Source organism: Epinephelus moara, chromosome 10 (genome assembly GCF_006386435.1).
Source record: "Epinephelus moara isolate mb chromosome 10, YSFRI_EMoa_1.0, whole genome shotgun sequence".
Taxonomy (NCBI): Eukaryota; Metazoa; Chordata; class Actinopteri; order Perciformes; family Serranidae; genus Epinephelus; species Epinephelus moara.
The window spans coordinates 6,861,794-6,886,768 of NC_065515.1; the positions used below are offsets into that span (position 1 = coordinate 6,861,794).

A 24,975-nucleotide genomic window follows, 5' to 3' on the forward strand; every position below is an offset into this window, starting at 1 on the left:
TCTGGTTGTACTATTGTTGTCGGTGAGGTCAGTATGTTATATGAACATTATTCCTTAGTCTCTGTGACATATTAGGAGGATTTTATGACTATTTGCTTTAGATTTCTTACATATAGCTCCTTTAACTATTGATAACTGCAGTGTAGAGTGGTTGTTCATCAAATGTAGAAACTTGTGGTCCTGTGAGGTGATGTGTTGAGGTGTCAGACTGTATTTGTTGCTGTACTGCTTTTAGGCTGTTACTGATGTTAGCTCGGAGGACACAAGGGAAGGAAGGGAGGAAGGAGGGGAGTATGATGAGGCGTGGTGATACCGTCGGTTCAACCGCATCAGTTGGTATTTTGGTGAAAGTGGTGCAGTTTTTTTCTACCTGTGGTTGAATTTCTTCTTCAAAGATGCTGCAGAGCCAGTTTAGAGCAACTCACCTGAAGCGACCTGCTGCGTATACTGTATATAGTGCAGCGGTGTAGCCACTGAAACCAAAGAGTGGCTTTCCATTACCTGTGTGTATCACTTAATAATCTTTTAAGAGAATACAGATGTGTTAAAAATGCCCTTTGCTGCTGCATTTAGCATTTTAGCAAATGCTGTCAGGTTCAAGATAAAACTATGATTACAAGACTTTCTTTTGAGCAGTTGATGAAATGTTGTGTGTGGACATAAACATTTTTGTGAAGTTTGTTTGCAGTGACAGTTGAACAGAGATACAAAGAGATTGCACTGATACGTGGTAACGGTGGTGAGATATCCTGCAGAATAAGTGTGTTCACACCTCGATCTAGAGACACGTCAACAACTTCCTCCAGGGTGGCACTGTTGGGTGAAGCTAACTGATGAACCCACATGGCTTTCATTACAACTATTTAGTGTTTTCTGTTTGCCATCTCTTAGGAAACGTGTGATGTAAATGTTCTGCAGGGCATCGAATGTTTCTGTTGAAATTGTTTCTCGCTTCAGAGGAACACAGAGGCTTCCTTCCGTCTTCAGATGTGAAAGGATTTATGATAAGTGTGATCTGCTGGTATTTGTTTTTAGCCTTGACTTGCAAAAGTGTCAAACGTTTTATCTGCTCCATCAGACATGAGACAGTCGCATTTGAATATTGATAGCGATGCTGCATCACACATGAATGTTTCTGCTGCTGGTGGTATTCAGTAACTTCAAGTCCACAGAAATGAATAAAACCAATTTTCGCCTACTTGTAGGGGCACCCAGTCATGCATGTACTTTCAGTTTCATCTGTGGGGAGGCTGGATATTTCAACCTTTTATTTGTTATTCCCACATTAATATTTGCGTAACTGTCTCTTCATTACATTTAGATATCTATATTAAGCATTTGCCCATTGAATGTAGCTATTTGAACTGGGCTTTGGTGGCATTATGGTAGTAAGGTGTACCGGCTATATATAAATCCTGATGGTATGATTTTCAGTTCCATTAAAAATACAGACGCTCATCCTTCAATTACCCTCATACTGGAGAGGTGTCAGTTGCTTCCATGCACTTCTTGGGAAATAAAGTATTCTTGGTTAGGAGTCAAAGGCCTAGATTATCAATTTATCAGGAAGTCCAGTGTGTCCTAACCTCTTTCTCCTGTGACCCCTGGAAATAAAGCTGACCCCTCGTCATATTTTACAGATTACGTTCTCAGGTGGCTTCTTCAACCAAAAGAGTGATTTTTTGTTTTGTTTTATCAGATTGTTTCATTTTGTAAAATTGCCCAGTATCATGAGTAAAATCAATGATTAGGAAAGAACATTAAAATAATTTGGTGCCGCAGAAGATCGGTGGTTTGATCCTCGGATCCCCCAGTCTGCATGTCGATGTATCCTTGGGCAACCCCACATTGCTCCCGGTGGATGTTCCATCAGTGTGTGAGTGCGTGTGAATGGTTATTGAGTAGCAGGCGGCACCATGTACGGTAGCCTCGGCATCCAGTGTGTGATTGGGTTAATGTGACAGGTGTAGTGTAAAAGCACTTTAAGTGGTCAAAAGACCAGAAAAATGCTGTACAAGTGTATGGGTGCATTCACACCAGGATAGTCCGGGGGACTCGGTTTGATTGGGCGGGGAATGCCACCACTGGCCAGGAAGAAAAAAAGAAGAGAACCCGGCTCATCGATTGGCCAGGACTGAAAACAGAATTCCATCCTCTTCAGCTGGCAGCCACCAACTGCGATATGTAGTCCTCTGACCATATAAGCGCCTGCACCTCCTCACTACTCCACGTCTGCCCACTAGAAGTTTTCCAACTTTTTTTTTTTTTTTTTTACCTCTGCTTCTCATGGTTCGCGCTGTTGGCTTAGTTTTTTTCTACCCACAATGCACTGCGCTCTACGTCACTTCCTCTTTTTGGTTCACTTCCTCTCTTTGGTTCGCTGGATAGTCTGTGTGCATTTCTCACTGTAAGCAAACCGCACCACGGTTAACTTGCAAGTGAACCGAGACCCCCGGGCTTCAAGCGGACCAGGGTTCGCTCGTTTGGTCTGCACCAGAGTTCGAATGAGCGTTTGCACCACTCCAAACAAACTGAACTATCCGTGGAAGTGGACCAGAGTTTGTTTAAAGCCAGCACCAGTGTGAATGTGTCCTATGTCTCCCAAATCTGTTTACTAATGGCCCCTAAGATTTATCTTGCGACCCCATGGGGGGAGCCACTGCTCTAGGTCATGGACAGGTCAGCCTGCATGTTCTTATTCCAACTCATCAAAACTAACGTTTGGTGAGGGGCCCTACGCATCAAAGTATGATGCTCTAGGTACCCTCCTGCGTCAGTTTTGGATGAAATAAACTTCCGTTTTCTCAGGGAATGTGCAATTTCTGCTTGTCAAATGTATACAGTCGTTCTCAAAGTAAACTCACAATGTTGGTCAAGGTTAGTTTAGGCTACAAAGGTACTTGGTTTGGTTTAGAAAGAAACATAATGGTTTGGCTTAAAACAACTGTGATTGTTACTAATGTAATGTTTTATTTAAATTAGATGTTAGTCAGGGGTCATTTTTCAGTAATTTGCTTTATAAAAGCAATGATTACAGGAACATCTGAAAAATATCCTGTGCAGTAACCCCTCAGATTTACCTTGTGACCCCTGTGGGGGTCCTGACCCCCGGGCTGGGAACACTGGGATTAGTCGATCCACGGAATATTAATTGATTAAACTTGTTTGGTCATTAATTGATTGTTTTTTTTATTTGAGAAAGTAATGCTTTTCTCTGTCATACATAATAATAAACTAAGTTTTTAGATTTTTGGACTCTTGGTCAGATAAAACATGCCATTAAAGACGTCCTCTTGGGCTCTGGGAAACCACACAGGGAATTTTTCACTGTTTTTTGACATTTTATTAACAAAACGATAAATTGAGAAAATAATGGGCGGATTAATCGGTAATAAAAACAATTGTAAGTTGCAGCCCTTGTCTATTTCTTTGAGTTAAGTAGTTTCTCTTATTGTTTTTCACTTATTTTAGTACTTTTAGTTTATTTCTTTACACTTTATGTCTCTCTAGTGATGTTGTTATTTTATCCTGTCCCATAAAGTCCTTTTGTGTGATTTGAAAAAGAGCTAGTAATCCTAAGTGAACTGTTCCTGGCATTATTATCACTGTTGCATGGTGGTGCCTTGTGTTTGCCCTCTGCTTGGCACACCTAGCTCACCTACTTGAGGCTGGTTTAAGCTCCTTACTGTGTAATTACAGAGGAAGCCCTGCAGACACACGCTGCACAACTTCAGCAGTGGGCACTCTGGCCGACAACCTGGCAGGTTAGATTAACTCTTTAAGAGGTGCATGCCTTTTCTAATTTGTCCCTTGTGTGTCTTTTATCAGAGGAGACAGTCTTAAGAGGAACTGAGCACTAAAGCAAAAGCCACAGAAGTTCCTTTTTAAATAATGGACATGGTTTCTCTGCAGAGTTAAATAGTGTGGCGTGCTGTATTTGTCAAAACTACTTCATGTTCTTTAAAATGTTCTTACATTTCCATACAAACAGTTTCAAAGTACAAAAGTGTATTTTTTAAAATGCAGAGCTGTGTATCCTCTTTATTGGTTACTTTCAGTTTCTATGACATCAGCTGAATGTGCAGTTGTTCCCTGTGTTAAAGTTGACCGTGCATCACATGCTCACACTGTCTGTGATTCATACTTCCCTGTTTTGTAGCCAGGATGACTGATCTGCAGTCTGTTATGCTGCTTACTTGACTGTTTGCAGTTCAGTTTTGCAAACTAAAAAAAGATGTTTGACTGAATCATTAATGAGACGGGTTCTGAAAACTGCTTTACATAGATTGCTCTTCTCTTGTGGCTTCCTTCCCTCTTTGATAAACTGTATTTTGCAACTAACCACACCTATTTATACCCCATTCGCAGTTAGATAACTTTTTTTGTTCTGTACTTTGGCATTGTTACAGCGCTGTCTGCAAGTAGTAACACAATTTTGTTTTTGTTGGCTCTGTACTTTAGACTTCCTCTAGACTTTCAGCTTTTATTTGAGTTTGTTAACGTCTATATTTGTTGAACAGTGTGTGAACTGTGCTGTATATTAGACGAATTTCTGTGCTCTTCACCCAATACAGATGTGAACACACTAAAATGCTCTTAAACCTGACAGTCAGCACTTAAAGCTCAGTCTCTGTGTCATTTCAAGTTCATTGTGCTGGAGTACAGAGTCAAAACAACAGAAAACGTGTCACAGTCAACGCTTAGACCTGACTTGCATTGTTAATACATTTATGAGCTGGTGAATCAGTTTTTGAAGGCTGTGATTTCAAGGGAGCACGGTTCAGATATCTGAAACAGTAAGAAATTTGACCACATTATTTAATAGAACATTTTTGGCCTGTGAAGAAACTTTATTTATGTAATCTTGTTAATGTAAGAGAGTCTTAAATCTTCTGCAACAACTAAACAAGCAACATTTCAGCCTGTGCCTCATTTCTGTGATCAAAAGAGCAGCTGCCTTTTGTAATCTGATGCGGTTGACGGCGGCCACTTTGCACACATGCTTTGTGGAGATTTGTGCGCAGTGCATGCGCTTGCATTAGCCATACAGGTCCTTTGTGTGTTTTGCATAACACCTGCATAATAAATAATACAAATATTTTGATGACAACAAAAAGAACTCATAGTGAAAGGGAGGTAAAGTCATAGGTTGCCTCTGGTCCAGTAGCAACAAGTCAATCTGTTTTATCAGCCTCCCTGTAAAGCTGAAACATGTTACTTCCACTTCAGTCCACAGATGTCATTTTATGATAAAGATCAGTTAAAATTAGGGCTGTAATGCTTTGTGTATTCATACCGGCCGGTCAGTGTGGGGTCACGGGCTCTGATGCATGCAGCCACATGCAGAATACACATGACATTAAACCAGATTTTACAAGTGCGAGTTCCACCTGGAAACTTTTAGCTGTATGCTGTTCACGACAATCGCTGGCGTTAGATAAAAGTTGATTGGTGTGTGAGTCACCTGCCGGTTCGATGGAGATAGAGTTGTGTATAAGATGAAGATGGTGTGTGGGTGTTGCTCGGCCTTTGTAGGGTTTATGAGTGGGAACACATCCAACATGCTAACCTGCATCCGATGGCATGACCCAGATGTGCCGATCACCGGGATGATAAATGTTTAGATGCTTTAAATGCAGAGTTCTCACAGTCATGGAAAACCTGGAAAAGTCATGGAATTTCACAAGCCCTTTTTCCAAGCCTGGTAAAGTCAGTGACTTAGTAAAAAAAGTCAAGGAATTTTGTCGTGTGTGATGAAATTGTTACAGTAATCTTGCGTAGGTGACCTTCCACGTAATGTAACATAACGGCAAATTTATTTTCTGTAGCTGTTGAGGTAACGCAGCTCTAACATGCGTCGATGTGTGACAAGGTTTCTTTCATCATTGAGTACCCAGCATGGTGGTGCAGAGGTTAGCATCGTTGCCACACAGCAAGAGTACCGTTACAGTGTACCGTAACAGCCCTAGATAAAATGATTATTCTGTTAGCGTTCAACAACCACATGTCCCATGAGTCAGAGGGGTGAGACTCTGTACTTATGCAGCAGTCCACTGTATCCATCATTAAAGGAGAAGTCCGGTATTTTGCACTTTGAGCCCCATTTCTGGGTTGTTTGTGATGAAATAGAATGGCTAACACCAAAATAGTGACGATTGCTCATTTTCGGGGAATTTGTCTTTCCCCTGCCTGGCTTAACACTGCTGCCTATGGCCATGTGTGAACCTGTCCTAAAACCACCCTAAACGTCAGTTTTCAAAGCCATGAAACTCACCGCGTGGTCAGTGGTGTTCGTTGATGTTCGTAGCAAACTGTGGTTTCCATTCTTGCTTTCGCTATTCATCTCAATTGTGGAACTATTTTGTCAGCTGCCTCACACCTGTGTGTAAACTTCTGCTTGATCGTTCATTTGACCCTGAGGCGTTATATACTCCAGGCCACTTGATGGCCGTAATGCTCCTTTACATGGGTGTCGCCAACCGGCAGGAAACCATTGCAATGTAATGGGACACAGAGACGAAGCAGAAGAACAAGGTTGGCGTTGTGTTCAAAGGCATCGTACTGCGAGTAATCCATTGTGCAGTTGTTTAAACTAGTTGTTTCGTTCGTTCTCGTTCTTCCTCCAGGAGCGCACACAGCACTGTCAAGCCGGCACTTTCGAATTTGAATTTGAATTTTTTATTTATTTAATAGGGACAATGCAGTTAACGTAGTTTCATTACAAAGCATGAACCTGATGTGCTGCATGTAGAGTTATAGCTACAGCTAATTTTCAACTCCTGTCCCAAGTTGGGCTTTTAAAACAAATACAACATACAAAATCACAATCCTATAAAAATACAATCTACAAATTGGGTATTTGTAGATTGTATTTTTATAGGATTGAGATTGCTGAGCTAAAAGACGACAATGACTACAACCTTGTCGTAAATAACCCCCTTTCCGTTTCTGGTGGCGGATTACTACCAACGGACAATGAGGCTTCCTACAGAAAACCAATGGATGACACAAAATGTCAAATAAATCATCACGGAAACCACAGCTTGCTACGATATACTGTATGTAGCAGTTGTGTTGTGAAATGTGCTGTAACAGTGATGTAGCTATAATTTGCATGCAGTTAATTTGTGCTTGATGGAAGTGGAGCACGCATATCTCTGTCTCTGTCTCACAGCAAAACAAATGCACAGAAGCTCTACAGCTTTATACTACTGACTGTGGTTCACAGTGTTATGCCTGGCAGCCATTTACAAACTTTGGAGCTGTTGTATGTTATTTAAATAAGCAAAGAGGAGCACAACAGTTGACTTATTTTATACACAGTTTCTCCTCACTGATGGTGCTGTGGTAATTGATGTCAATTCGGTAATTCGGATTTAACACCGACTCGGAATTATTGACTTACGTCTACGGATTGCAGCATTACCGTAACAATTTTAAAAGTTCCTCAGCTGCCATCCCAGCTTACTGTTACTACCAACCATCTTATCAGGAATGAAAGACACGCAAGTGACTGTGTCAGTGTGTGTAATGTCAGCCCTTCAAACTTCCTGTATCCTGCAGCAGTTTTTTAATTTCATGGGCGTCCTCTCCTCTTTGTGCTTTGTGCTGTTCTTCCATCTGCAGAGCAGGAGGTCAGTGACCTCCTCTGACCCCGGGCCTGTGCACACAGTGACGGCCAGGCTTTTGTGTCAGTGGTTCGTCACTGTGGATTGTTTGACTCACTGTCAATTCTGATTGCAATAGGTTTTTTGATTGTTTGGTGTCCGTGATGTCTGAAAGTCAGCAGTCAGCAGCAGCGTGAGAATGCAAACCAAAGCATACAGCACCGCTCACTGATTCAGTTCTAAGCTATTTACGTTATTATGATTTGTTGACTGCATGTTGTGTGCTCTTGGTAGCTGTTGGGAAATGGAGAATATGTAATAACTGCAGTTTGTGAAATTGCCCTGTTGTTGCAATACTGTTGTGTTGTCAGGGGTTTTCCTAAAGAACGAAGCAGTGGCTCTGCAACATCACACTCTGAAACAGCTTGTTGAACGCATGTGCTCAAATTTAGCATTATACAGACTGGCATCAAGTAGCCAGGACATCTGGGGAAACACCTGTCTACCACACTAAATTATGTCATCACACACATCATGTCTGTACATGCACTCATTGGAAATATGTTCTAGTTTGTAAAAATGTGCATACTATGTCGATGATCAGATAGAGGAGGTGTGTGCATATGAAAAACTATGGTAATATATACAGTAAATGGCAGATAGATGAGGTCAGTTTGTCAGTGGTGCAGAGACCATGATTCCGCACTGACCTTGTGGGCAGAAAACAGTGTGCAGCCTGATCACTGTTTGCACAAAGGGGAACCTAAAGCACTCTGTGAATCTCTTTTTGAAAGGGCCAAAGGTGCTCTGTCTGCAGCTGCAAAGGCTTACTAGTTAGTTTGGGATTTGGGGGTTTTAGGATGAAATTGAGTCTAGTTTCCCAAGCCCATCCCTCCACTATGCTGCTCCCAGTGACTCCAGCATTGTTTCTCTTCCTACATAAAAGTTTCTCTCTTATGCCTTCCACTGTGACTTGTGTCGTCAAACCAAAACGTCGAACTTAAAAAGCATACACCAAGAATGAAGCCACAGAGGAGTAAGTCTGGTCTGTCAATTATTTGATAATTTACTGGGAAGTATGTGTGAAAGAAGCTGAAGGCTGTCGGGCTTTGTTGTGTTTAATACGAGCTGTAGTCCAATTTTCCAGACAAAACATAAACATTTTTTTTATCCTTTTTCAGAAGCATGGCGTCCACAGTGACTCTAGAAGATGCTCTCTCCAACGTGGACCTGCTGGAGGAGCTGCCGCTCCCGGACCAGCAGCCATGCATCGAGCCCCTCCCCTCCTCCGTCATGTTTCAGGTCAGTGCGGACAGCTGTTTTTTTTCTTACTGTCCAACCACCAGTCTGCTCTGTAGTGTGATAAGACGCACTTCCTCTAAAGCATGAGGTTATTTTATGATAATGCTTTTCTGGTTAGAGACGTAGTTCTCACTGTTATGCTTTAGATACCGTTTGTAGTAGTGAACACATTTTCTTTGTGCGACTTAGACTGTAGTGGGGGATGAACAGACACCGAGACATTTTGTGTGCTTCAGTTACAGAGAATAGGATAATGCATAATTAATGAATAAGCAACCATAGTTTTAATAATGATAATATTGAAACAGCAGGCATGAACATACATTAACCAACAAGTGCATATTTACAACTGAGAGCAAATTTAGAAAGTAAAGAACCCTAAAAGATCCTGGATAGATGAGGACATACATTTATAAAACACAGGAAAACTAAACACACTGTTTGCTGTCCCTAAATGAAATACATTTATTACAAGTGCACTGTTATAGTTGAAAAGAACCAACACATTAAGCCATAAATTAAATTGTAAAGGGTTTATTTCAACAAAATATAATTTGCCCTCCCCGGGCTGTTGTGGGTTCCAATGTGCAGTAAGTGAACGTACTGATTTCCTGTTTTTGTTGTTAGGAAATGTAAAATAATCTAGTTTTCTGTGCTACAAAAAGAAAGAGAGAAATGCCAGTCTTTCTAACAGGATAATAATTAATGGTAGGAGGCTGCAAAACAGCAGAACATGCACAAGCATGCACACGCACGAACGCACCATTCTGGCAAACTGTTAAATTAGTAACCACATTCAATCATTTCCATGGAAACTAGGAAATGATGAATGCACAAATATAAAATAATTTGGGTAAGGCAAATCTGTTTGATTAAAAAAAAAAACAGTTTAACTTCTTTGCGGTGGTTACTTATAGTTTAAAAAGCAACCACAAATTTAACTTTTATGCTACAGAAGAGAGCTGTAAGAATTATATACAGAGCTGATTATTATGAACCAACATATTATTTATAAACCCACATGCTCTCAAATTAAGAGATTTGGAGGACTTCAAAACTGCTAAATGAATGAAGTCAAAAATAAGATCCTTCCTGATTGTGTTTGAATGATTTGAGGAATTCACATCTTTCCAAAACAAAGGCGAGAAGAAATGCAAAGCAAAGATGTGTAACAAAGGAGCAAAGGAGTTAATTTGTTGAATAGTTTTGAAAAGGAAATTAAAAGTAGTAGCATTAAAAGAAAAAAATCTTAAATATAAGATGATTAACAAAAATAAAACTGAGCTATGAACTCTAGTGTGTATATGAATTTTGTGTGTTCGGGATTTTTTGATGTACATTATTAACATGTTTTGATTTTCAGTAAATCTGTTACTGTACAAAATAATTAATGCAAAAAGAGCAGGTTTACAAAGTTAAGGCTTCTGCTTCTAAAGTAATTACTTAGAGTTTATTTATTATTTTGTATAAGGTTAAAATGACAGAAATAAACTCAACTGAACTAAGACAAAACAAATACATACTAGCATTTTTAAATGTGTTATTTGTCTGTTGTCTGTGCCTGACTGGTGTCATTTTTGTAAACATAATCTCCCATCTTCCCACAGCCCAACTTCAACACCAACTTTGAGGACCGAAATGCATTCGTCACCGGCATCGCCAGATACATTGAGCAGGCCACCGTCCACTCCAGCATGGTACGGTACCTCAGGAGGGTCACATCTCTGGGAAATCATTTATTAGTGCTTCATTTTTCAGTGTCACTTCTCCTCTCATCTCAGTAATGACTTGTCGGGAAAAGCAAACTCACCAGAATGGGGTCAGGGGCTTGTTGTGAACAGGATCTGGCGAGGGACTCGTCTGTCCCAGCAGAGCATTTGGTGTTGTGTAGCAGGCAGCTTCTAGGATCCAGGCCCAGAAACAAATGGCTGGAGGACAAACTGATTCTTTGGTCCATCTCATAACGGGAATAATAGGGCTTTGTGTCTAATTAGTGAGGGATAATCGCTCGGGGTCTGAATCAAACAGCACTTTGTACGGAGGCAGGACTGGTCTGAAAGCACTAATGCACTTCACTGCCTCCCACCGGGATCAAATGACACAGAAAAGAAGAAATGGTGCATGAATATCGTAGTCCTAATGTTCTGTATATTCTATTGTTTCATGTCTTGATTTAGTTTGCAAAATGAGCCATCGTTGAGACTGATTGGTTTTGTTGTTGAATTAGAATGAGATGCTGGAGGAGGGGCAGGAGTACGCCGTCATGCTCTACACCTGGAGGAGCTGCTCACGTGCCATACCACAGGTAATCAATCACTGTGTCTCTGGTAACACTATGTGTTTCTGTGACTTTTTCACCCAACAATTGTTTCCTACTTATTGATTGTCTTTTCCTCTCTCAGGTGAAATGCAACGAACAGCCCAACAGAGTGGAGATCTATGAGAAGACAGTGGAGGTCCTGGAGCCAGAAGTCACCAAGCTGATGAATTTCATGTACTTCCAGGTAATGTACACTCTACATTCAGCATGGACTCTCATTGAGCTGCTTGCCAAGGCACATAAACATCATCAACATACATCTTCGTTCTCTCTCTTCCAGCGCACAGCAATCGACCGTTTCTGTGGAGAAGTCCGTCGTCTCTGTCACACCGAGCGCAGGAAAGACTTTGTCTCCGAGGCATACCTGCTGACCCTGGGGAAGTTCATCAACATGTTCGCCGTGCTGGATGAGCTGAAGAACATGAAGTGCAGCGTCAAGAACGACCACTCTGCCTACAAACGGTAATTAGGAGCACTGACACACTCACACACCTGATCACCACAGCAGACACTAGATGGCAGCATCACTCAGCGTCCATGACACCAATTCTCTGTGTTCTTCCATACCTCACAGCTTGAACAGGATGTAGATGGAAGAATCTTAGCCTTAGTAATGTCAAGAAAAATATAGATACAGGGCTTCCACAGGTCCTTAAAATCATTGAAAGTTTGTGAATGAGGAAAAAATCAAGGCCTTGAAAGTTTTTGAAAACAGACATAAATGGACATAGGTCTTTTAAAGTGCTTTAGTTTACATATTTTGTGCTAGAGTTCTCAATTTCAACCCGAGCCTGAGCCGACCCGAATAAGCCCGACGGGTCGGGTCGGTTTGGGCCGACTAATTAAGTTAATTGGGGCGGGCTGAGTCGGGCTCGGACAGCGGAGAGAGAGAGAGAGAGAGAGAGAGAGAGAGAGGAAAAAAAAAAGTGTGTCTGTCAGAGAAGCGCACTGTGTGAGGGTGTGACAGCAGCACTAACACACAATGCTGCTGTCCATGGTTCTCACTTCTGAGCAGCCTGTGAGGAAGAAAATATGCATGTCTGTTAAGATTATTCCAAATCCATTCATTATTCAATGTTATGTTGTTGATATTTGAAGGTTATAGTTACCGTTTTTAATAAAGTGTTCGAGTTGAAGTTGAAGTATCGTCTGCTGTGTGTGTGTGTGTGTGTGTGTGTGTGTGTGTGTGTAAGGGGGATGATAATAGGGCTATAATAATTAAGCAAGAAGAATATGCGAATTATAAAAATAAAGAATGCTGAATTCCGTTCTGACGAAAAAAATAATAATACTAAAACAAGATATGCTGCTGTGAAGTGTGAGCGAAGTTCAGTCAGTCAGTCAGCGTTCAGGTGCAGGAAAAGTGTTGAGAGCGGCTGCGGCTCATTAAATGCAGCGGCGCAGCGCTACATGATACGCAATGGTTGCTCTCCCCCACGCTGACATTGAAGCCTGTCTGTCTGGTAATATTATTTTGGGACATGAATGATTGGTTGACTTTAAGTGATTAAAGATACTGTATTTGAGCCAGGGAAGCCAGACTGCTGAGGCGCACAGGGGGAGCATCATTTTCCCCCCCTTCCATTTAAAAAAAACAACAACAACAGGTTCAGTCAGGCTTGGACCCAGTGCTGTACGTGATGATGTCGGGCCGGGTCATTTCGGTTTCGGGTTGAATTTTTGGGCCCGTTGAGAACTCTATTTTGTACAACACTAGAAATTGAAATTCTTTGATTTTTTTTTATAACTTATGTCAGTAAATGTGCTTCATTCTGCTGTCTGCATATGTGTCTCCACAGTTGTGTCATTGACCACGTTTACATGCACAAAATATTCCGTTTTTTGCACTTATTTCGGAAAAAAAGATATTCCTACTATCCTGTTTACATGGCTAATGAAAATGAATATTTAAAAAGTATTCCCACATACATGTAGCCTTGAATATGCCGGGTAACATGCCCTAACATGCTGTTTATCAAATTGAAATATGGAAGCTGCTTGTGCCTTTTTGCATTTTTGCATTAAAATAGGATTTATTTTCACCGTTGACCTTGCAAGCACAGCCTCCCTCTTTCATTCTTTCAACCCCTTTTTTGAAAAGGTTTGTGTTGTGATATTTGCACATATCCAAAAACCTGCTGATGATGAAGTTTTTCATAATTTTTAAAAGTAGAGGTGTTTCTTCTTCTGACCAGAAATGTGTGTGTGGGGGGGGTTTGGGGCGTGCATCTCTACAGCACGGCTGAGCAAGCAGCTGGCAAGTTGGTTTGTGTACAGCCTATCCATGACAACGCACAGAGCTGACCATGAACAGACAAGAGGCTGTGTGTTGCAAACTGCTGTAAAAACCCCACTGAGACACATATTCTGAATGTGCTGTATACAAAGAATCCTCCTAAAACCTGAATAATATCGGCATATCTCACACGTCTTAATCGGAAAATACCACATTTGGGAAAAGGCCTAATTAAGAATATCCACAGGGAATATGCGGTTTACGTGACGTGCATCAAATTTAGAACAGTAGTGAAATATTAGTGTGCATGTAAACATGATCAATGTTTCACCTGGCTCGAGAAAGTGCAAGGGTCATTATAGTGGTCATGGTCATTAATTAAAGTAAATGCATGTTATGTCCTTGGGAATTGGGCCTGGAAAGTCCTTGATAAGTCATTGAATTTGATGTCTAAGAAGGTGTGGAAACCCTGTTGATAGTACAACATGAAAAACATTAATATTTATTGATTTTCCTTTATTATAATTCTTTGTCTACATGATAACTTACCTTAAGTTTATGAACTGCCGTCCCCATGATTTGTGGGATGTAAACAGGAAGTATAATGCCATGTATTCATTGAGTTAGCTGTGGGCTACAACTTGAACCCTGTTATTAAAGCCTATATTTGTTGACATTTTGACTAATTGGCACCATTAACAGTGTGCAGAAAATGCTATTAGCAGTACCTGTTTGCAGTGTAGGCATGGATGTACTGACAGGTATCACTGGACTGCATTGTTTCTGAAGGAAACTTAAAAACACAGTGGTTCTGCAGGTGTAAGCAGCGCCATCTTTGCTATTTTATTTTAAGATTTATGAATGTTAATTGCATTGGACATTAGAGATTTCACTGGCAATTCACACTGAATCTAAAAATATGTGCATCATGTCTGTGTGTTGGAGTTATGACTCTGAGAAGGACTCTTAATATTGACGCAAACTGTGTTTCACTTCTCTCCCTCTGCGCTCCCTTTCAATTCTCGCCTGCCCCCACAGGAAGAGGCTTCTCACAGCTTGAAAACCTCTGTGTTAGACTGACAGAAGAAAGATGCTGAATGTCTGCTTTGTGTGAATGTTTTCAATTAAAGCTAATTTTGTTTTTTGCCCTCGTCCAGAGCTGCCCAGTTTCTTAGAAAAATGTCTGAGCCTTCATCCATCCAGGAGTCTCAGAACTTATCCATGTTCCTGGCAAACCACAACAAAATCACTCAGGTTGGTCCGATTTATTTGCATCACACTGTTCATTCAGTGATGTTTCATTTCAGCTGTGTTGCTGCTGTTTTCTTAAGCTTATTGTAGGGTTCCCATAGAGGTGTGGAACTTATGCAGTAATATACAGCATGTAATAAACCCACTGTTTGCAGTTTTGTCAGGAATAACGCTGAAGCTACAAAGATACGCTTCAGTTTCCTTGCCTTTCTATGATCAGAATTTATATCCTGATTTAAAGGTGAATGGAAATGCACTCTTAAAATGAATAAAGCGTGAAGAATGAATTTACTGGCCAGTAATTTCCTATCCGATCTATTCTGTTCTGTGTTCCAGTCTTTGCAGCAGCAGCTGGAGGTGATTAATGGATACGAGGAGCTGCTGGCGGACATCGTCAACCTGTGTGTCGATTACTACGAGAACAAGATGTACCTCACCCCCAACGAGAAACACATGCTGCTCAAAGTAAGTGAAGCACTGCCCTGCGAGCACGGACAGGTCGATGATTGCTTCTGTGCTGTTTCTCATCTCTCAAGCAATTTACTGAAGCATTGTTGACAGTGTTGGACATCCTGTATATATAACCACTGTTTCATTTCTTAGGTAATGGGGTTTGGTTTGTACCTCATGGATGGAAACAGCAGCAACATCTACAAACTAGATGCCAAGAAGAGAATTAACCTGACCAAGATCGACAAGTTTTTCAAGGTACAGACTCATACATACATGTCAAATATATATATATATATATATATATATATATATATATATATATATATATATAGATATGTATATATATTAACAATTTTCCAACCCAGGTGAACCAAAGCAAACAAAAAGAAACAAGCTATCATGATGCATGAAGCAATACAGAAGAAGTCAACTGGACTGAAAAAGAAGGGAGCAAAGAGAAAAAGAGAGGAAAGAAAATTCAGCTCCACACCATATATCTCGCTAATGTATTCCCTGCACATATACACTATACTTACTGTAATTTCCAGGTAATGGGGGTCTTTGATTATAACTACTTCATATTTTATAAGAGGTGTTAGTAACCCCAGGCTGTAGCGAATGTTTGGTGGCCATGAAGTGATAAGTGGCTCTATAAAACTATCATGTGTTCCTTCTAATTTGTCCTCTTGGAGAACTTTGAAAATCAGATTAATTTGGCAGATATGGCAGAAGCAGCTGGATTTTGGACACAATTGTCCCCCTGTCCTCTGCCACTGTAACTGGTCTGCAGTCCACTGCAATCCATCATGCAAGGGAGTTAGTTAGTTACAGGTAGACTTAACTCAGTTTCTGTTTGAACACCTGGTCGACTGTGGCTAGACAAAGCTGACTGCTAGCGCTAGCATTAGAGGCTGTGCTGGCTCGTACCTCCAGGTTCGCTGCTAAGTGCTGTGTATTGAGGTGATATTTCAGGCTTGCAGTACTCCGATGGTAGGATTCCTTACTGCAGCAATTGCAGAGAACGGTGCTCCTATCAACCAAAGACAAAGCAGTAATGTTTAATTTTACAATAAACATGTAGGCAAAATTGTCCCTTAACCTAAGGAAGTGATGCCATGTGTTCATATGTTTTTTACTCAGTTTTGTTTTTTGTAAATTTGGTGTTAAATTCTATTTCTAGTGGCATTAAAACGGTCTTAAAAAATATTGAATCTAGGCTGAAGGAGCCATGTGTGAACTACCAGTAATACCTTTTTAAGGAAATGTATGTACAGCCAGCAGTTGGAAAATCAGGCTTCAACACATCAGTCAGTCTTTTAAGAATTACCATTTTTCCACAATGTGTTATTCACACCCTTCTTCCCTTCAATGTGACAGTCATTCTGCTCTGGGCTCACACTCTCAAATATGGTATTCAAAATGCAAATCTCTGTGTTCTTGTTGTTCACAGCAACTGCAGGTGGTCCCTCTGTTTGGTGACATGCAGATTGAGTTGTCCCGGTACATCAAGACCAGCGCTCACTTTGAAGAGAACAAATCCAGGTGAGAGGAAGACACACTTTGTATGAGCAGGATGTGTCTCTGAGTGCAGGATCATTTTCTGTTGTTGAGGTGGTGTATGCAGCGTTATGATCTGGATCACATCCTCATAACAAAAAAAAATTATTTCTGTTGCTATTAAATATTTACTTTTCAAGGTGATTGAACATTCTTGTTTTCTTCCTATCAGTGGTGAATGTCTTTCTTGACAAGAACACATCTCCGTCTTCCTCACTCTGCTCCTCTCCTCTCTCTTACCCTCTAGATGGACTTGCACGTCTATATCCAGCAGCCCTCAGTACAACATTTGTGAGCAGATGATTCAGATCCGCGAGGATCACATGCGCTTCATCTCGGAGCTGGCTCGTTACAGCAACAGTGAGGTTAGTGTTGAAACCCATGGGGCTTAAAGTGAGACACTTGACACTCATTGTCAAGGTGTTAGATTGTCTCTGAGGCGAGCAGACGCTGATACTGCTGAAGGGTGGATCAGGACATTACATGCAAGTGTTCACCTGTCCTTCAGATATGAGCCCATTTAAAAACACAAAGATGAAGTACGTCCACAACCTGGCTGCTTTGACAAACAATCTCTTGTACAAGTAGGCTTCAAGAGCTCCTTCTTATGTGAGGGCTGTTTGAACTGATGATGTAACAAGCTTTTCAGCAGATGTCTTGCCCCAGTGGATTTCAGGGGTCACAACTCAGTGCGGTTGAGATGGAAACGCAGCTGACTGAGTGTGTATCAGAAGTGCTGAAGTACTGAGGACAGAAATGTTGGGGGGAATGGGAAAGTCATTTTAATGATCACGTCCTCTTTGGTGCAATTTTCTCTGCAGGTTTTTAACTCAGTATTTCATTAAGTCACAAAGTTATTCAGTTCGCCACTCTTTACAAGTGCTAGGTGGCGTACGGCCTTATAACCACAAAATGATGCAGTATACACTGCCTGCCAAATTATTATGCAAGTTGCATTTTTGTGAATATTTTAAAAACCATGTTAACAGTCATTTTCAAATTTGTTAAGAAGTCAGATAGTGAATATATTTCCTCAAATGTGTGGTTAATATTATGCTTATCAAAGTACTGTAGGCTGTATTTTTAAATAAATGCAGAATCAACCAACTGCAACCGATAATTATTTTAGTTTTTGATTAATCTGCCCATTATTTTTTCCATTAATCATTTTGGTAATAACATTTTTAAAAACTAGTGTGTTTTATCTAATCAACAGTCCAAAAATCCAAAGGTATTCAGTTTATTATTATGAGAAAGAAAGGCATCAAATTCTCACATTCAAGAAGAATAAAACCAGCAAAAAAAAAATAATTAAATGGTTATTCGATTATACAAATAGTTGCCAATTAATTAGTCGATCTATGGACTAATCGTTGCAGCTGGATTCTCCTCTCACTAACCTGTACTGTGAGTGAGTCAGGATTTTATGCAGTGTTTATTTGTGTCTCTGTAGGTGGTGACTGGATCAGGACGTCAGGAAGCCCAAAAGACTGATTCTGAGTACAGGAAGCTGTTTGACTTGGCCCTGCAGGGCATGCAGCTGCTCTCCCAGTGGAGCGCTCACGTCATGGAAGTGGTGAGGAAGCACAAATCATACAGAAAGAAAAGATGAAATTAGTAATAACAGACTGTATTAATGGCTTTTTATTTCTTGAGTAAATTCTTCGATACTGCAAAAAGCTACAGAAGTCTTTATTGTCCATTTTTCCCTGAATGATTTAAGGCTGGTTTCTTGGGTTGATCACATCTTCTAAACACTTTGTGACCTTCCCCACAGTACTCCTGGAAACTGGTTCATCCCACCGACAAGTACTCCAACAAGGAATGCCCCGACAACGCTGAGGAGTACGAGAGAGCCACCAGATACAACTACACAAGCGAGGAGAAGTTTGCCCTCGTGGAGGTCAGTTACGACTTCCCCTGCACACATACAGAAATTTTATGACATAGTCTTGGTGCTGGTTTAACGTTGTGCTTTTGGCAGGTGATGGCAATGATAAAGGGACTTCAGGTGTTGATGGGACGCATGGAGAGTGTGTTCAATCACGCCATCCGTCACACCATCTACTCAGCTCTGCAGGACTTTGCTCAAGTCACTCTGCGCGACCCGCTGCGACAGGCCATCAAGAAGAAGAAAAACGTCATACAGAGGTATGCATCACATCACAGTCAGTTACTCAAGTACTCACATTTACATCTCAGCTGCAGATCGTCACACAGCACCTACACATATATTATTGTATAGACTGACAGTCTTTGAGTATGCAAGACATTTAGTTAAAGAAGTTTTTATTAATCAAAAAGTGGCTAACACTTTTGATAGCTCCACAACACAACCTAACAGTGATTGATTGTATGGCCCACTGATGAAGCCCTTGCATTTGCTGTATTACAAACTGCGTGTCAGAGGTGACATTATCAGAGAAAAAGATCACAAGCTACACAGACTCGTTTGTCAACTTGATTTGACTTGTTTGTTATCACCCAGCAGTGGTTGGTCCTCCAGAGAGGGTAGGTGGAGCTAAAGCAACATACTTGCTCTTCAACTCACTTGTTACTATAACCAATCAAAGAAAAGAGTGATGTTGTCACACAGGCAACACTTATTGGAGCTCTGGAGAGGGAGATCCAAAAACACACCTGCAATTACAGCTTATCGCCATAGGTGCCGCCATAGGAAAACAAAATGGAGAATGTCAAGCCTGGACCTTAAAAGCTGCTACACTTTTAATAACAATGGCTCAAATAAAGATGCGTAATGTGAAGGGTATTGCTTGTAGTGATGAACCTACAGATAAACTCTATGAGCTCATTTTTTGATTTTGCGACCCTCAACGTTACAGTTCTGTCTCACAGCTCTTGTGGCTTAGATTTCGGCTGCAGCAGGCATCTGTTGTCAGTGAAGAAGCTGTACAAAACTCATACTGTATCGTAGCACCAGACTGCGGACAGATGTAGTTTGCCACTAGCTGGTAACAATGGGAAAAACTTAGCAACCAAAGAGACAGATATATTCCCTAGGGGCTGGTGGAGAGCAAAACCGTGCTAAATGAAAACTAAATTGAAAATATTCAACCTACATTCGAGAGACGGACTGAAACTAAAGGTTATGGATGTAACCCCGGTTCTCTGATTAGCATCAGTTTATTAGAAATGCTTTAATGTTTGCTTAAGGTATCCCTTCCAGGCCATTTTTATATGAAGTGTGTTAATTTTGGGTGTGATTGTGAATCTGTTTTCCTGCAGATGTCCCTGAATGCTCCAGTAAACTCCTGTGCAGCTGCTCCCTCAGTAATCTCTGTAGTGTATAAAAAGTGAATCCTACCAAGTTAACGTCCTCCGTCAAATCTGTCACAAGCAACAGTGTTTTCTGTATACTTCATCACATTCATAATTCACAATGGAATATGTTTGCAACAGTTGCAGTGTGTGTTGCACTCATGCACAGAAAACTCATTACATTCTATGACTTGTCCTCTCACTGCAGCGTCCTCCAGGCCATCCGGAAGACAGTGTGTGACTGGGAGACCGGCAGGGAGCCACACAACGACCCTGCTCTCCGTGGAGAAAAAGATCCGAAGGGTGGCTTTGATATCAAGGTTCCTCGCCGTGCAGTGGGGCCCTCCAGTACACAGGTCTCACCTCTGCGCCTCTGCTGAAACACCCACACCTCTCGTTAACCTTTCCTCTCGTTATCCTTTCCCACACCTCCAAGGTCTTGCACACTGTGACCCAGGCTGCTGCAAGTCCACATTAATCAGGCTTATGAGGCTCACAGTGCCCCTGCAGCACTTCAGATTCAAGCTCAGGTCATGTCAACGTTGAATCATCCCTGGATGAGATAATATGAGCTCAGGTCTCAGGCACAAAGCAGCCTGTTCTGTGTTGTTCTCTCCTCAGTTCTTCACTTCATTTCTGATCAGTTATTAATAAGCCTGTCTTCTCAGAGAGCACTTGTGTGGCTCTATTTAAATCTATCTATCTAATCATCTGTAAAAATATGTTTTATCACACACATTATCATTTTGTAGTCACATCCCTTATGTTGCATAAACCACACAGATTTATCAGCTTACAGCTCAGTTCCAAGAACTAATCTGTTTTCCAGGTGCACGACTACAAAGCTGAGCTAAACAGTCACCTTCTGTGTTTATCTGCCTCGAATCAACAGATTTAAAACTCCAGTGTTTTGAATAGTAAGTGGTAGAGATCGTGAAAACGGCTCTCAAAGAGTGATGCCCACTGAGATGAACTCAAATTGCTTTTCAGAGATAATCGAAGGGAGAATGCACTGCAGCCTACTGCTGATGCATGTCTGCTATAGTGGAAAGACCAGAATAAATACAAGGAAAATAAACATTCTCTGTCAATTTCCATTTTAAAGAGAGACTATTCTGTGACATGTTGGAAGCAACACAAAGAGAGGAGCTTTTATACAAGCTATTTACACCCATAATGAGATTTGTGATGTTCTCAGGCACTGAGCTGACACTAATAAGCTTTTTATGTTGCAAATAATTATCTACTAAGGCTTTTGGCTCTGCTCTGTTTCTCCCGATGCAGCTCTACATGGTGAGGACCATGCTGGAGTCTCTCATTGCTGACAAGAGTGGCTCTAAGAAGACTCTGCGCAGCAGTCTGGAAGGCCCCACCATCCTGGACATTGAGAAGTTTCACCGCGAGTCCTTCTTTTACACCCATCTGCTGAACTTCAGTGGTGAGAAAAAGAACCAGTTTGACTCTCGTAGCTCTTGAGAGCCCTTCACATGCCATATAACTGCTGTTAGATGGAGGGTTTCTAGTAAAACAATCCTCTTCCTCTATGCAGAGACCTTGCAGCAGTGTTGTGACCTTTCCCAGCTCTGGTTCAGGGAGTTCTTCCTGGAGCTCACAATGGGCCGCAGGATCCAGTTCCCCATCGAGATGTCAATGCCCTGGATCCTCACCGACCACATCCTGGAGACAAAGGAAGCGTCCATGATGGAGTAAGGATGACATACAGTATCTCTTTGTTTGGGGGACTGTGGGGGAGCATTTATTTTTTCAGTACTCCACTGCTTTTACACAACCCTAACAAATGTTACAGCGTTTTAGACACTTTAGCCATGTTTTTCAGTTGTACATCTCACATGTGTCTGAAGAAAGAATACAGCTGTTTACACAGGCCACATAACACCTCTTCCTTACTGGACACGATGCATGAGTGAACATTTGACTGATTCAGTTTTTCTCAATGAAGATGTCCTAACCTGCTTCAGCAAAAAGGCTGAGCAACATGTCGCTTAAATGAAAACCGCTCGCCCTGGCTCTATTTTGGTGACGTTTTATGCACTTACTCCACCTCCAACCTATTTTCATTGGTCAAAATCAATGCAGATGTTCTTGACCAGTCAGCAGGCAACATGGATGAAGAGAGACACATTTATGATGTCGTGAAGCGGCACATCTTATATGATCAGAATCACAAAAATTAATCATTCTAGCTAAGAAAATGATTACAACTTAGGAAAATTACGTTGGCTATGAATAAATTACTCAGACGCTCATTTGCAGAGGGAGAAATCATAACATTGTGAAAAACAAAAAACCCAAAGAAAAATCATCCCCTCTTTGCGCTGCAACAATGCTCTAAATATATGTGTTTTTTGTGCTTCATCTGCCACTTTCCACTGCATTGTAATGCATGGCAACTCAAGTTGCTCTTTTTTGGTTCTTAATTGGCAAACGTTTTGGAGTATCCTGGTAACTTTTTAGCACCACCTCAAGCTGAGATGATACTAGAAGGTGGAGTTAAAACAATGCAGACCAATAATTGGTCAGAGAGAATCCTAACTTGCACAAACCCAATAGCCAAGTTGCCATCAATGTTTTTATTCATTTGACACAGGTTTAAAAATGCTCATGTCCACAACCACTGATTGTTCCCTTGATGGAATAAACAATTTCTCTATAGAACTATTTGATGGTAAGATGTCACACGGTGTCTTAGTCTTTTCTTATCCACATTTTCTGCTTTAAATTTTTAGATAAGACAGAGTTCTGGCTGCGTGCCGTTATTTGTGGTGTGAGTGGCCAGATGTATTCAGAAACTTTGGTGGTCATTTCCTCTAATCTTACATTTTCAAAAAGGACCCTGGGTAAAATCCTAAAAAAATGGGATTAACTCTGAATGTTTTCATGTCTGTTTTAAATCTTTGCTGCAGGATTATGTTGATACCAGGCAGGTTTTTACATAAGCCATTAAGCACATCAACTGGATCATAAGTGCTGTAATTCTTCAACTGTTGAAAAAAAAACCCATATAATGTTTTAATAGTGACAGCAATCTTTTCATGGAACACAAATACATTTCTGTCCAAATCCAAGTTAAATTTGATACGATTAATTCGTAAAACCTCAATTTAAGTTTCACATTACCGACTGAGCATGCTGAGACTGAATGACTCATCTGGATTGAATTAATCGGGTTTGACAGATATGATGGTTGTTTTACTTTCTGTACTTCGGAATAAAAAAAAAATCCTTCTTCCCCTGCAGGTATGTGCTGTATCCCCTGGATTTGTACAACGACAGTGCACACTACGCCCTGACCAAATTCAAGAAGCAGTTTCTCTATGATGAGATTGAGGCTGAGGTAATATAATATTTGGCGTATGTACCGGTCGTGATGTGATAAAGATGTAACAACACAGACTGTCACATTTTCATAATATGTATGCTTGTGCTGTCACAAACCAATTCTATGCATCTGTTTTCAACATATATTCTTAGTTGCGTGTCTGTTGTATTGTAACAATAAGCTCTGTTAGTGTGTATACACAGTACATGCAGGTAGAATTAAACAAAGAGTTGACAAGGCCTGTCAAGGCAGTTGTCAACAGAAAAAAGGACAGCCTACATATTTGCATTGTTCATGTCAACAAATAGAATCAGCAACAGTAAATTAGCGTTGAAAGTTTAGGAACATGCTGTAAGTTGATATCTGGTTTCTGTTGTGTTATCCGAACCAATGAAAATGGCTATTTTTCTTACTAAATCATCACTGAAACACCACGTTGAATTCATCCGATTCCCTAGTAATCATCAAATATCATGCTAAATGAATTAAAGAAAAGAGAAAGTGGCAGATAGTTTCTTCCCTGTTGAGATGGTCGTCACAAACTGAAACCTGTATTCTCAAACATACCAGAATCAGAAATGTTTTATTACCAAGTAGTGTTGCATTTACAAGGAATTTGACTTGGTGATTCAGAGCATAACATTATTATGTTAATTTGAACCTCTTTTGTTATTCCAGGTGAACCTGTGCTTTGATCAGTTTGTCTACAAGCTGGCTGATCAGATATTTGCCTACTACAAGATACTAGCAGGAAGGTAGGTGAAATATCCGTACATTTCATACTGTTCCATTAGGAAGGATGTGGTGGGTTTACTTCCATGTACTTATACCCCAAAATGTACTTGTGCCCCATAAAATGACCCCATAGGCCATTTGTACAAGCTGGTTATTACGACTCAAAATACGTTTATTGTTAGATGGCGCTCTCTAGCGGCTGTAGTAAATATGATAGGAGCAAAGGAGGAAGTCAGGTAACTCAGTGTAAAGATTGAAGTGTAAAGGTTGGGCAGGGAGGAAGTCAGGGTGGATGGATTGGTCACACTAACACAGGACTTTGCCTAGGAGATATCTGTTTGTCTCCAGTGTGACACCAAAAGTCAGCAATGAGTTACTTTAATTTAATGTAAGTTTACTCATGTCAAGTATGAACATATTGAGAATAGACCTATTATGCTCATTTTTGGGTTTGTATTCAGCCTCTGTCTGAGATGCTCTGAGTTAGCCCTCCTCCGAAAAAGCAGACTCTGCTCTGATTGATCAGCATTTCAGGGTCTTAAGTATCTCGGTGTGTTGCATAATTTTTTTCCCAAGCGTGTTCTGCCTAGTGCCACTCTACTGTGCTGTGACTGGCAAGTACTTGTCACGTCAGCGCATTAAGGGTTAGCACCAGCCAATCACCTCTGCAACGTCATTGCAGCTAGGGAACAGCTGTAATGGAGAATAGTGGTGCTTTCTACTGTGAGAAATCAGCTAAAGCTCCTAAATGAAAATCTGTTCAGCAGGAATATGATCTGAAATCAGGTAGAAATTAACACCGTGTCAGTTAAGAGTTCTCGAGTTAATCTGATGGGGATGTGGGTCGAGGTTGCGAACCATGGTTGTGATGCGCTTCATTTCACAAGATATTGTT

General features: G+C 40.8%; 1 protein-coding gene across 1 annotated transcript in view; it reads left to right on the forward strand.

Annotated features, from left to right (window-relative positions):
* The window catches only part of cyfip1 (cytoplasmic FMR1 interacting protein 1), a 41,173-nt gene that overhangs the window by 2,060 nt on the left and 14,138 nt on the right, over window positions 1-24,975 (forward strand). Inside the window, exons 2-19 of the mRNA XM_050054114.1 lie at window positions 8,789-8,909; window positions 10,517-10,606; window positions 11,137-11,214; window positions 11,312-11,413; window positions 11,510-11,691; window positions 14,623-14,719; window positions 15,053-15,181; window positions 15,320-15,424; window positions 16,620-16,711; window positions 16,974-17,091; window positions 18,180-18,302; window positions 18,504-18,629; window positions 18,711-18,877; window positions 20,214-20,361; window positions 21,290-21,443; window positions 21,555-21,711; window positions 23,264-23,360; window positions 24,024-24,100. Coding sequence (XP_049910071.1) covers window positions 8,793-8,909; window positions 10,517-10,606; window positions 11,137-11,214; window positions 11,312-11,413; window positions 11,510-11,691; window positions 14,623-14,719; window positions 15,053-15,181; window positions 15,320-15,424; window positions 16,620-16,711; window positions 16,974-17,091; window positions 18,180-18,302; window positions 18,504-18,629; window positions 18,711-18,877; window positions 20,214-20,361; window positions 21,290-21,443; window positions 21,555-21,711; window positions 23,264-23,360; window positions 24,024-24,100 — 2,159 coding nt within the window. The 5' untranslated portion in view covers window positions 8,789-8,792. The remainder of the gene's footprint in view (window positions 1-8,788; window positions 8,910-10,516; window positions 10,607-11,136; window positions 11,215-11,311; window positions 11,414-11,509; window positions 11,692-14,622; window positions 14,720-15,052; window positions 15,182-15,319; window positions 15,425-16,619; window positions 16,712-16,973; window positions 17,092-18,179; window positions 18,303-18,503; window positions 18,630-18,710; window positions 18,878-20,213; window positions 20,362-21,289; window positions 21,444-21,554; window positions 21,712-23,263; window positions 23,361-24,023; window positions 24,101-24,975) is intronic.